Source organism: Urocitellus parryii, chromosome 3, assembly GCF_045843805.1.
Source record: "Urocitellus parryii isolate mUroPar1 chromosome 3, mUroPar1.hap1, whole genome shotgun sequence".
NCBI lineage: Eukaryota > Metazoa > Chordata > Mammalia > Rodentia > Sciuridae > Urocitellus > Urocitellus parryii.
In genome coordinates this window covers 122,278,730-122,291,958 of record NC_135533.1, presented here as the reverse complement: position 1 = coordinate 122,291,958, position 13,229 = coordinate 122,278,730, and the positions used below count along the sequence as shown (strand labels likewise).

Below are 13,229 nucleotides of genomic sequence, written 5' to 3'. Positions count from 1 at the left end.
GCCGCTCTCCCACCTGCCTCCAAGGAGGCCTGGGGCCACGAGGCCTAACCCCTCTTCTGCCCTTGCCTGCCCTGGTGGCAGAATGGGCTGCAGAGCCAGTGGCCGCACAGGAGTCGCAATACCTTCAGCCACCGCCTCTGCTAAGAGCATAGATCAGCCTGTCCCTTGCCTCTTTCTGAGGTGAGGGGGTGGGAGCTGGACTCGTGGTGCAGAAGGATGGTCTTCTCCAAGGTGGCAATACTCAGGGGCGAGGAACGTGGGGACCAGAGCTCAGAGAGCAGAGGCAGTGCCCGCCCAGCTACAGTTTGCTGGTCTTTGGCTCCATCTGTCTCACCTCCCCTGTTCTTCCACTCAGGAAAGGTCTGGGCAGGGGCAGAAGCCTGCTCTGCAGCCTCCCAAGCCCCCCGACCCTGCAGATGGCGCCACGCCCACAAACACTGACCCCTTCTCCCCCAGCAACAGGGGTCTCAGCATCCCTGGAGCATGACGCATATTATGTAATGCCTTTCTTCTGAAAGGAAACACAGATGAAATGTAACCAAACATATGCTTTAAAAAAATCTATCTAGTGCTATAGCTGTACTAAAAAAAGAAGAAAAAGAAGGAGGCAGTTTGCAGCTCACCGCAGACCGTGACCTTGTTTCTGCTTTCCTGGGAAACGGAAAATCCCAGGAGAATGCTGGCCTTCCTGCCCAGGTGGCCCACAGCCCCTGTCCCACCATCTCCCATCCGGGACCTGTCCATGGCGCTGCCCAGGCCTTCCCTCCTCCCTCTCCCCTCGGCTTTCCTCCGTCTCCCCAGTGCCCATCTCCTTGGGCAGTTCCAACGGCGTCCATGCAGGGTACCCTCTTCCATCTCATACACCCATCCCAGCCCACCCCTGTCCTACTGACGGACCTTATGCACCTTTACTACACCGATTCTAAGCCAGGGTTGCTTGTCTCCAGGGGACACATGGCAAAAAAGGGAGACACGGTGGGTTTTCACCACTGGAGATGGAGGGAGGCAATAGTATTCAGTGGGTGGGGCCAGGGGTGGGTGCAGCTCACGACAGCCACAGCCTACAGTGTACACATGCCCACATCCCACCCCGCAGAGCCACATCCCGCCCCACAGAGCCACGTCCTGCCCTGCAGAACCACGTCCCACCCCTCAGTGCCACATCCTGCCCCACAGAGCCACGTCCAGCACCACAGAGCCATATCCCGCCCCGCACAGCCATGTCCAGCCCCACAGAGCCATGTCCTGCCCCGCAGAGCCATGTCCTGTCCCGCACAGCCACATCCTGCCCCACAGAGCCACATCCTGCCCTGCACAGCCATGCCAGAGCTGCAGAGCCACATCCCACCCCAAAGAGCCATGTCCAGCCCCACACAGCCACATCCAGCCCTATAGAGCCATGTCCCACCCCACAGAGCTATATCCCACCCCAAAGAGCCACTTCCAGCCCTGCAGAGCCATGTCCTGCCCTGCACAGCCACGTTCCTCACTGCACAGCCGCGTCATGCCCCACGGAGCCACCTCCTGCCCTGCACAGCTGCATCCTATGTCTTGGTCCTCACCGCCACTAAACCTCTCACAAGCAGCTAGCCAGTTGCGACCCCTGGATTTCAATCAGGAGCTCAACTTAGCTTTGTTTCCAGGCTTTTATGGAAGTAAAATCATATTTTTATCTGCATTAGTTTTCTAGAGAGATATTTGTCATTAAAAGTGCAGATAGATGTGCCACCTCCTCTGCCTCATCTCTACTGCTCTGGCCTCCCCCTGCCCCTGGAGAACCCAGGGGGACCTGCTCATTGCAGGTTGAATCTGGCACATCTGTGGCCAGCTCTGCCCTGGCCCAGGGCCCTGGAGGAGGAGCAGCCCTGCCGGTCTCAAGCCCATGATCCGGTTCCCACAGGTGGCAGCCATGACTGAGGCTCCAGCTGGCCTCCCAGCACCAGGCTGCCTGGGACCTGCACTGCGCAGGCCGAGTCTGCCTGCTGTCACTGTCATGCCCTCTGTTGAGAAGTCCCGGGGCCCTCCCAGCAGGGCCCCACAACACTTCAGGCTTCTTCCCTCTTCCTGGATGCTACACAGTGCTTTGTGCTTCACCTAGTGAGTCTAGTGGGCAGGGCAGGCCAACCAGCAGCTCCACCTGGCCTCTCGGGGTCCCCAGTGTAACCGTGGGCCCTTGAAGGCCGGTGTGGGAAGCAGTGGGGGTGGAAGGCAGCCTGGAGCAGGAGCCGCACACAGCCTCTAGATGTGGGAAACAGGGAAGGCCCTGGGGCATCCACAGCACCAGCCCTGCTCTGAGTTCTGAATCCAGCCTGCGAGAGAGATGAGCGCGTGGAGCGTTAAGTCACCAGGTCATGTTCAGGAAGCACAGCTCTGGCATCTTAGCCCTGGCCCTCGCTGACACAGAACCCCCGAAGGAGCCTCGCACACTCACAGGGCTGCGTCCCTATGTCCCTGTGTCCCCGTGCTGCCAGGACTACAGTGGAGCATAGTGGGTCTCTGTTGCAGCAAGATGAAGTGCCCTGCCCAGGGCACTCGTCCGAAGCGTCCACCTGGAGCACCAGGAGCGACACAGGTGACGCAGGACACAGGGCACTGGGGGAGACTGGACAGCGAATCTGCTCATGCTGCCATCTGGAGCCTCCCCCTCGCTGGCGAGGAGCGTCCTGTCTTCAGGTCTGTCTCGCAGACCCACCCACCCCCCACCCCCCACCCCCCCCACCACCCCAGGGCTACCGAGGCCAAGGCTGCAGGTGCAGGTAGGAAGCGCTCCAGGGCCCCCAGGGAGATGCTGTCTCAAGGCAAAGCCTAGACCAGGCTGGGCCTCCATAGAACCTGCCCAGTGTTCCAAGCCTCGGATTCATAAATGAACGAGACTACGTCTGCCCCCTTGCCTTCCCACCTAGTCTTTTGTTATTTCTGCCAGGAAGAGAGAGAATATAGACTTCCCCTTCCTCCCAGCCCATTTCTTTCTCCCCGGGTCTGGGCTGTGCTGGGCAAGGTACCTCTTCCTCTGCTCCCCAGATCCACTGGCCTCAGCGGATCATCCAGTTGTCCCAGGCTTGACTCTGTGGAAATGTGCTTAACACTGAGAAAAACCACTTGCATGAAGAGCAGATGGGCTTGGCTCGGCTAGTCATGCCCAGCTTGTCACCTGCACAGGGGCCTACGTGAGCCATGGCATGCTAGGCAGCCTCCACTGTCTGCTTCCTGCCCAAGGCTGAGTGCGTGGCATCCCAGCCTGCCCACCACGAGATCCGCCTGGCGTCCACACCTCTGTGGCCAGGACCCCCAGCTGTCCAGAGCCCTTCAGGGCTAAGGCTGGTCAGGGTGGTCACCAAGGCCCCCAGAGTCCCCAGAACCAGCACTGGGAGGACACTGGGCCTCCAGTCTCCCCATCTTCCCTTGAGGCAGCCTCTGTAGGTAAGTTGGACAGGTCCAGGTGATGTTGGTGATGCCCTCACTCAGTGCCAACTCCCTGCAGATCTGTCCTCCCCCATGAAGGGCTGGACTGGGCTGCTTTCCAGGGCACCTATCAGCAGCAGGGGTCTGTGAGACACAGATGCCAGAGTCTACCAGTCTGTGAGCTACGTTGAGATTTCTTCCTCTGAGATCTTCCTGGAAGCCCCAGCCCACCAGCGCCAGCAGGGCCCTCGACACCCACCCTGCAGCAGAGCCTCACTCCTTCCCATCAGGGCAGGGACAGCAGGGCAGGAAGGAGCCACCGCTGGCTGGCAGGAGTCCATCACAGTCCCGGCACCTCGCGGATTCCATTACTTCCCTGGCATCCACCAGGCCTGGGATGCAGCGTCAGGCAAGTGCACCTGGTTTATCTGCTTAAAAGTGAAACATCAGCAGCTCCGGCACCTGAGGGGCCTCTGCAGAGGGACAGGGCCTCTCAGCCAGGCCAGGGGCAGGGGCAGGGCTGCTCGAAGGAGCAGCTGGACCCTGTGTGGGCCTCAGGCTACAGCACAACACTGGGAGGAAGCTAAGGGTGCTGACCCAGGGACGGAGCCATGGGCACACATGGATGGCTCTGGCACTGACCCACCTGTCTCCCTCTCAGGGTCTGGGGGCCTCGGAGCCCATCCACTTCTCTTCCAGCCTTTGGGGTCCAGTCCCGACCCAGGACCACATCAGTTAGCACCAGCCGCCAGTCCCTGAAGGGCGCCTCTCCCCAACATCCCACCCCCCCCAGTTTTGAACCAGCGCGGGAAGAAGATGGCACCCCAGCCCCTTCCCCACAGACCTGAGGGTGCACTGGCATCCGGCAGGGCCAGCAGGAGCATCTCCCAACCTTAATCCCCAGCCAGACGCTGCCCAGGCCCAGGGAGGGGACAGGACCCTAACCAGGAGGGCGGAAAGCATGGCCTCCCACAGCGTGTCCAAATGCACTGGTCTATCCGTCCATCTGACCCAGCACCACAGAGCCCCTCTGGCTGGACACGTCCCGGGCTGGGAGCCTGCCTTTAGTTCCCATTCTTGCCCTGTCAGGGAGGCCAGGTGACCCAGAGCCCTGCCTCTACCCCCTGTGGGATCCGGCCTTTCACAAGCTCTCCAGGCCCCACTCCTCAGCAATTTCCTTTAAATTGGCTCGTCTTCTGAATTAAATAAATTTGCTTCTTAAATAAGTAATATATCCCTACCAACAAGAGAAAACCTACATCATTCGCCCAAAATATTAGTAAATAGAAAATGAAAACCAGAGTGGCAATTAAAGTCTACCAGACGTGCTGCCAGACCCCGAACCCAGGGATGGCTCCGCGGAGCTAGAGGGAGGCTGGGGATTTGGGGAACTTCCACTGGCCAGCACTGTCACCAGCATGGCCAAGAGGCTGGAGGAGGGCACAGAGGGGACGCTCCTGGCACTGAGACCAGCTCTCTTCAGGCCAGTCCTGGGTCACCTGTTTTGGTAAGGAAGGGCTCTGGTGCCTGGCAGTCTCCTCCCTGCCAACTCCTTCAGCTTCACCAGGCTCTGTGGTGGGCGCCTCCCACCCACTCCCCAGGGGAGGAAAGTGAGGCACAGGAAGGCGAAGATGTACCCTGGGTGAAGGAGGAGCTGGCCATGCTCTTAAGGGTCCTCAGCAGTGGGGGCCTCACCCTCAGGGACACTTCTGGTGTCCCAGATGGCCCTGGCGGGCAGCAGAGACCAAGGACCTGTCAGGCCAAGGGCAGTGTGGGTCAGATGACCACTCAGCACCAGGGGGCAAGGTCTCAGCCACCCTGGAAGCTTGCTTTTCCCATCTGCCCATCAGCAGGACCACGGTCACTTGCCAAAGGTCCTGTCGGCAGACTTGGGACCTGAGGACAGGGGCTGGAAGGGCTAGGAGGTGGGTCCCAGGAAATCACGGGCTTGCTTTAAGACCAGCTAGCTGGTGGTCAGCACTGTCCTAGGTGGGGCCCAAGTGCTCCTGGGGCACAGCATTCCAAGCCACCCTCCCTGGGAGCCTCCAGCACTTTCCAAGCCCCAAGGGACACTGTTAACATCCTTCCTAGGTGACAAGGCCACCCAGGAGAGTGGGGAAGGGCTGCTCATCAGGACCCTCAGGTCACCACAGGGCCTTGGGCTCCTGCCTACACCCAGCCCTACTCACCTACCCAGACCCCAAGGCCGGCACCAATGCCCCTGTGTGAGGGTCATGGTTACTGCCACAGAGCGCCACACAGGGGCCTCACACCACAGGCTTCTCCCACAGTCTGAGCTGAAATCCTGGGTGGACAGGCATGGTCCCATGAAGGCTCGGGGGAGGATCTGCCTGCTCCCTGCTCCCGGCTCCCAGCAGCTCCAGGCATCACTTGGTCTCGGGCCAGGGCAGGCTGGACGATCCTTCCCACACAGTCCTGGGCCTGGACCTACACAGTGGCTGAGCTGAGCACAGAGGCCTCCCCTTAGCCCCAGCCCTCTCCTGGCTCAGGTCAGGGGCGGTGTCCATCGACCATAACTCCCAGTTCAGTCCAGGCTTGGCGGTGCCCACACGCCTGTGGTCACTCTTGTCAGGATCGCTGGTGAGGAGGTGGCCAGCAGCCCAGACAGGAAGAAGAGGCAAAACCTCAATGCCCCGACCTTGACGGGGGACCGGCTGCTCCAGGCACGGGCATAGCAGCGGGGACAGTGAGTGCTTGGGGCCTGCCTCGGGGACTGGCCGTGCAGGGCTTTGTTTCCTGGTATTCAGGCAGCAGTGGGCAAGGCGTGGGGGGCCATGACCCTGGAGTCAGGCACAGCAGCATGTGGGGGCCAGACCCTCCCAGACCCGCAATTAGAGAAAGCGTCCAGTACACCATGGCCTTCTCCCCGGCCACCACGACTCCGCTGCCTGGCCTGGCCACATGGAAACATTGTAGCTCCTGGGGAGGAGTCCAGGAGGCCGAAGGCTGAGGGCAGGGCCCATGGCCGACCTGCAGGGAGCAGCTCTGGAGTCAAACCCGCCTGTTTAGGAAGCGCTCTCTGCCGGCCTTGATCCCCTGGGGGCCGAGGGGAAGCTGCCTCACCACCTGCACCCGGAGGCTCCTGAGGGGGGTGTGAGCTGGATAGGCCAGAGGGAGACGGGCAGAGCCCCAGTCCTGCCTACTGTGTCTCAATCCAACACAACAGGGACGGGCATCCCCTTGTGCCAGGTGCCACCTGAGCAGGATGAGAGGCAGGCTGGGCATCTTCCCAGGCTCCAGAGCAGGCCCCTCAGCCATGCCATGTTCCTGTGGCTGACACTGTCCAGGCTTTGCCCCCTGCAGCCAGAGGGCCTGGCACACCTGCTAGTGATGGGCATCCCCTTCCCTCACCTGGCTTCTCTGGCTCCCTGTGAACAACTCCTGGTGCTGGGAATGTGGTACCCCACGCTCTGGGACCCAAGGGTGCCCTAGGGAGGCCCCTTCAGCACCAACAGCCACTGGACTCTCCCCTGCCTACACACCCACAGCCTTGCTCCCTGGCCAGGGCTTCCCAAACCAGGGGCCACATGCTGACCCAATCAGTCTGCAGGACCCCATTCTCAGCAGGAGACGGGCATGGTGTTAAGTAGCCCTAGTGGCCCTGCCAGAGTCTCTGCCTTTGGAGTCAACTCACCCTCCTGATCTGGTGGCCGTGCACAGGTGGCCCCACCCACACCCCCCTAACAAGCAGCCTCTGGAGGCAGCAGCTTCCAGGAGCATAGACCCTGCAACTCACGGGGTGGCTGTGATTCACGGTTGCCTCTTGAAATATATTTATTGAAGTCAAAGCAATGAATCATTTCAGAAGCGAGCAGGCACTCGCAGGTATCCGGGAGCCCCTGTGCATGGGCACCCCCACCTTGGTGTTAGAAGCCCCTGCCCTGAGAGGACGAGGACAGGCAGGCAAGCTCCCAGAGACCAGGAGGGCCGGACCTGCTTCCTGAAGGATGCAGGGCAGTGGTATCCACTTTCCGGGCAGGCAGAGGTCACACGCCCCAGGGCCTCTCTGGCCTGGTGGTCTGCGATATCAGTTAATAACTGCATAAAGGGAGGTCCTTCTGAAGCAGGTGCCTCTTTCAGCAGCTGTCACCACCTAGTCTGAGAATGACCTTGGGCAAGCAGCCTGCCTTGTGCCTCTTCTATCGTGAGACCCGGCCTTGACCTCCTCTGACTGTAACTCGCGCACTGTGCACCGGGCTGAGTGGGCGACTTTAGAAACCACCCTGGAAAGCCAACAACCAGGATCAAGCCACCACTTCCCGTCCTCAGCATGTCCCTAATACTGTCTCTCCTCTTCAGGGCCCCCGGCAGGAGGTGGCAAGTGGGACTCCTAGGTGCAGTGAGGCCCCTGGGTATGTTCGGCGCCCCAGGAGAGACCCTACTAGCAGCTTGCCCACTCTCTCTCCCTGCCGCATTGGCCAGCCACAGGTCAGATGCCAAGAGCAGGGGCTGACAGGACATCAGAGGGTGGCGCCTTTCCCTCTGTTCCCTGGCTGCAGAGGCTCCTGAGCTTGGCGTTTATAGGCTCACTGAGCCACTGCAGGCACAGGAACAGGGTTCTGTGCTTTAGGTGTGATTAGGGTTTGCATAAGGGTGGTTTTCATCTGTAAACATTTCTTCTTGACTTGAGCACCAAATTCAGAAGCAAACACTCCTGCCATCTGGGGGATGCCTTTCCTGACAGAATCTCTCTCCAGGCCTGAGATTTCAACCTACACCCCACACAGGGGCTGCAAAGCTCAGTGAGGTGTCCATGTGCAGATGGCTGGGCCAGCCATAGAACGGCCCACTCCGGCCTGCTCCCCCACCAAAGCTGCTGGCTCCCCCTGGCTCTAAGGAAACTGGGCCTCGTCCCCCAGTACCTCCTTTCTCACAGATTCCCTGAAGCCAGGAGAAATCTCCAGGGAGCCGCTGAGGCTGAGGAAATGTAAGTGACAGATCAATCTTGCTTTGTATTTCTCCTCCCTCCTGAACTCGGCCGGATTAGCATCTGGCAGAAACTCCCAGGAATCAATCTCAGATTTCCGGGACCTGAAATAGAACCGGTGGTGGAGAGACCGGGCTGCACCCTCCTGGATACACTCATGGATTTCCTCAACTCCTGCGATCCAGGAGGGGGCAAGAATGCATCGGGAGGCCTCAGAGGGCCTCCCTGCCACTGGACTGTGCCCTCCTGGGGACCTGCCCAGGAGCAGTGACAGATTCCGCTGTCTCTTGTCATTTCCTGGAGCAAGTATTGAATAGCTCCTGGGTTTAGACACTACTGGGCACACAGGTCAGAGAGAGGGACATAATGTGGCCCCAGAGAGAGGGAGAGAGAGGGGACCAGAAAGAGGCTGGGAGAGGAAAGAGGGATGGTGGGAGGAGGAAAGGATTGGAGTGGAGGGGAGAGAGAGAGAGAGAGAGAGAGAGGGAGGGAGGAGGAGAGGAGAGGAGAGGAGAGGAGAGGAGAGGAGAGGAGAGGAGAGGAGAGGAGAGGAGAGGAGAGGAGAGGAGAGAGGAGAACATTTAAAAAGAAAGGAAGAGGGGGAGATGCGGGGGGCGGGTGGGAGAGCGGGCGGAGAGGCTGGGGAGGGAAGGTGGCACGCCACGTCCCCAGTCACGTCATTCTCTCCCCACTGATGTCAGAAAAGTTGGTAGAGGGTCCAGGCTTTCTCTGCCAAGGCTCCTGGCTTCTGCTCTCAGCGGGCGAGGCAAGGAGAGCAGTTCCCAGGGCTGCCGGCCGTTGCGATGTTACACAACCCCAACGAGAGCTGCCAATGTTTTTATATAATCCTCCGGTTCTCCCCATAAAACAGACCATAACACCCTGGCAAATACACTTCAATAAAGCTCTGTGCTATTACCGGGGCACGCCACCTTCCAGGAGATGAATCACTGCCGTAATGGCCAGGTGGCCGCTCCGGCTGAACTTCTCCTCTCGTGGCTACAGGAGAAAAGCAAAGACCAGAAAAGCCAGGGAGCTGGCCAGCCATCCCCGGGGAGCCAGGTGTTCCATGGTGACCAGAACGCACTGAGGGGTCTGGGCGTGCTTAGCTCTCCAAGAGTGAGCCACCAGCAGGCCAGATGGTCCTCAGCCTGGGGACACACTAGGCAGCCCCTTCAGGCTGTGGCTCAGAGGCCCACCTGCAACCCAGGCTCCCACAGAATGGGCCCCCAAAGGAACCTGTCAGAAGACCCCAATCTCCACCCCCCACACATGTGGCACAGGGCAGCACACAGATCCCAGCCCCCAGCCACCTTCTTTGTGACCCTGTCCCTGGCACTTCCTGGAAGAGGTTTGCTGGGGCTATCAATTCGGAAAACAAAACAGCCTAATGAACCAGAAGGGAGAAGCCCCTGGTAAAGTGGGCACACCCAAACATTCTCCTTCCTTCATCCTGGCCATCCCAAAGTGGAAAAGTATTCATTTCACTACTGTGGCCAGTGGCCTTGACCTACCCTGACACCAATGCTGACCTTCCCAGGGTCCCATGGAGCAAAGGACACTTTCAAGGCTTTGGAGACTCCCAGGTGCACAGCCTCCATCCATGTGAACAATTAGCTCCTGCCCAGCCCTGCTGGACCCTGGACTTCATCTTTCCACACAGCAGCCAGGCCTCAGCATTTCCCCACCACAGAACTTCGTGGCACAAACCCTGAGCAGCCCATATGGGATTCTGTCTGGGTCAGGGGTCACAGCCTCAGTGGGTCCCCTGTGAGTCCCAGCGGCAAGGACAGGACATCAGCCATTTAGAGGGCAGCACCTGCCCCTCCCTCCACCTCTGCAGAAGGATGGGAATAAGCCTGACCTAAGCCCTGGGGGCTGGCAGCCTGCCCTCACCCCTGGACCCTGGTGCTGCCTGCTGCCAGGTAGATCCTAAGAACCTCTCCTGAAGTTCCCTCAAGTTCTCCTGGGGAGTAAGTTTGAAGTCACCGGGTGGGAGGCTGGGGTCCTTCCCAAATGTTCACTGGAGGAATGAATAACTGAGTGATCATCCAGGCCAGCCTCTGCCAAAGGGAGGACTCAAAGAGCCCTCACCTCTGTCTGCCTCCCCGCCATTCGCTCCCATGGACACACAGAGGGGCTGGTTCCAGCCCTGCGGCCTACAGCCGGGGTGGGCGTGGGTCCTGGCCCCTTGGCCCAGCGGCGCGCCCCCACCGGACCCTGCTCCGGCCGCTCACCATTGAGCTGGTTGTAGACCACCTCCTCCAGGTGGTCCAGGCGCTGCAGGATGGCTTCGCGGTCGGCCAGCGCGCCCACCTTGGCGTGCCGGCTGCGCACCCGGCGGTCGGCGCCGCGCACGACCTGCACCAGCGCGGCAGAGCGGTCCTGCAGGCGGCAGTACACGGAGAAGAGGACGATGCCCACGAACACCAGGATGTTGACCGTCAGCAAAGTTTTGATCTTCCTGGCCACCGCCATGAGTACGGCTCGGGCGGGGCCGCCTCGCCGCGGGGCATCCCCAGGGGCCTGGGCGGCGGCAGCCTGGGCGCGGCCGGCCGCTGCGGGGACCCTGGGCCGGCGGGCGGGCGCTGTCCCTTCAGCACCGCCGTCCGGCGCGCAGGGGCTGCCCGGGGCTGCGCGCGCGCGGCGCCGCCGGCATCCTCCGCAGGGCGCCCGCCCGGCGCCGAGCGGCCTGGCCCGGAGGCGCGCGGGGCTCGGCGGCGGGGCCGCTCCTCCCGCGCTCCTGCCCGCGCTCCTGCGCCCGTTCCTCCCGCCCCGCAGCCACGGCGCCGGTGCGCAGTGACGCGGCCTCGCGCTCATCAGCATGCACGCGGCGCCCGCCGCCCCGCCCGCCGCCCGCGGGACCGCCCGCCCGCCGCCGCCGGTGCGCGGCCCCGGCCCGGCAGCCGGGGAGCGAGGCCACGGGTGCCCGCGCGGCCGCGGAGCCCCGCCCTCCCCGCGCCCTTCCCAAGGCTCCAGCGCCAGCGCCGGGGATGAGCCCCAAACTCGACTCCCCGCAGCCAGGCCCGTGCGGGTGCTGGACCAGACTGGCCACTCGCGTGGACCCCTGAGCTCCGGAGCCGGGGCAGATGGTGCAGGGGAGGAGCGGTCCTAGCCTCCAGGTCCTACGGGATCCACTCTCCGCCCCACTCTCTGGGGCTGTGGGGTGGGAAAGGACAGGTGGAGGCTGACCCACCAGGCCAGCGGAAACCCACCAGGAGAGGAAAAGTGAACACAGACCCAGTCCCCAGGTCATGCTCCTCGGAGCCCAGAATAGATGCACCACCCCCAAATCCCAGCTGCCCCATCTGTACTCTAGCCCCTCACCAGAATCTTGTAGATGTGCAGCTGGGGTCTGGAGAGGGGAGGGCATCAGCACAGGTATGCTCCCGTGGACATGCACACAGAGTCCAGAGCTGAGAAGCCCCAGGGGCCTGAACCAGCAACCAGGGTGGTGAACTTGGTTCACAAGACATGAGCTCTGTCTGCTGGGCTCTCGCTGTGTCCCCAGTGCCTGAAATGACTTTTGACACATATTGGTGCTCAGTAAATACTTGCTGAATGAACAAATGAGAGAGCATTTATTAGGACCTTACTTTGTGCTGGGCCCTTGAAGTAGAGAGACAAGGAGGACCAGGCCCTGGGGTTTCACGGCTCTTGTCTTGGTGTGTGTGTGTGCATGTCTGTATGAGTGTGTGTGTGCACACACGTCGGTACACATGTGTTTCTGTGCATGCATCTGGATGATATACATGTATATGTGTAAGTGTGCATATGTCTGTGTGCATGAGTGTGAGTGTATGTGCTTGCATGTGTCTCATGTATTGTGTGTGCATGTGCCTATGTGCCTGTGCACATGTGTTCATCTGCGTCAATGTGTGTGTGTCTCTGGGTGGCCACGAGCCCAGGTATGTGTGTGAGTGCACACATGTGCATGTGTCTGCATGTGTTTGTGCGTGTGCCTGTCCACATGTGTGAGCACAGATGTGCATATGTGTGTATTCAGTGTGCATACATCTGTTCATGTGCTCCAGTGTGTGCATGTCTCTGTGTGTTCATGGGTACATGTCTGCACACGTGTGTTTGGGTGTGCATGTTCTTGTGTGCCTGTGTGTGCATGTGTGTGTGTTGGGTGGGACTCTGGGGGTCCTGGCACCTTGTCCTGTGCTCTCTACTCCAAACGTGCATGTCACTGCAGAAAGCACCTCCCATCCACTAGGAGACTTCCTGCCTCTTGCCAGTTGCTGACGGGAGCTGAGACCTTCTTTCCCGACTAAACCTCTCTTTCTTCTTGAGACATTTGTCTCAAAAAAAATTCAGAGGACACTAGCAGGAAGGACCCAGCCACTGGGACCTTGGCCAGTGTGCTGCAGGGTGCTCACCGTGGTGGCGTGTTCCCAGATGGAGCCTGGGGACACCGTTTTAATCCTCCCTCCAGGAGATTCTCCAGATACAGCGAGTCTGAGGGAAACTGGCCTGCTCCACTATTCCCAGTCCCTCCTTCAGAAATGCCATTCTCTTCTGTTCATGCAGTGCCCGGTTGTAGGACGTATTTTGCAAGGACCAGCTTTTGGCGTCACCACACAGAGCACCAGCGTTGGCCCGCGCTGGCTCTGCACGTCCCTGACTCACAGCCACCACACAGAGGCACAGACTTGCTTTACCTGATTTCCCATAAGAGGAAACTGAGGCAGCAAGGGAATAAATCCTTCCTCAAGGTCATGTCTATGGCAAAGCCTGGATCTGGGATTTAAGCCCAGACAATTTGGCTCCAGAATTGAATTTATTAGCCACTGCTGCTTGAGACAAAAATCAAGTACTTTTCATTATATGTTTATTGAAAGCGAAGCTGAAGTGTTTTGCGGGGGAAAGCATTACT

The 13,229-nt window shown here is 60.1% G+C and overlaps 1 protein-coding gene across 1 annotated transcript in view; it reads right to left on the bottom strand.

Annotated features, from left to right (window-relative positions):
* Galnt9 (polypeptide N-acetylgalactosaminyltransferase 9) overlaps window positions 1-10,828 on the bottom strand; it is a 63,100-nt gene extending 52,272 nt beyond the window's left edge. The window contains exon 1 of the mRNA XM_026409682.2: window positions 10,588-10,828. Within this exon, the coding sequence (XP_026265467.1) occupies window positions 10,588-10,828 (241 nt within the window). The remainder of the gene's footprint in view (window positions 1-10,587) is intronic.
* Between the last annotated feature and the right edge of the window lie 2,401 nt (window positions 10,829-13,229).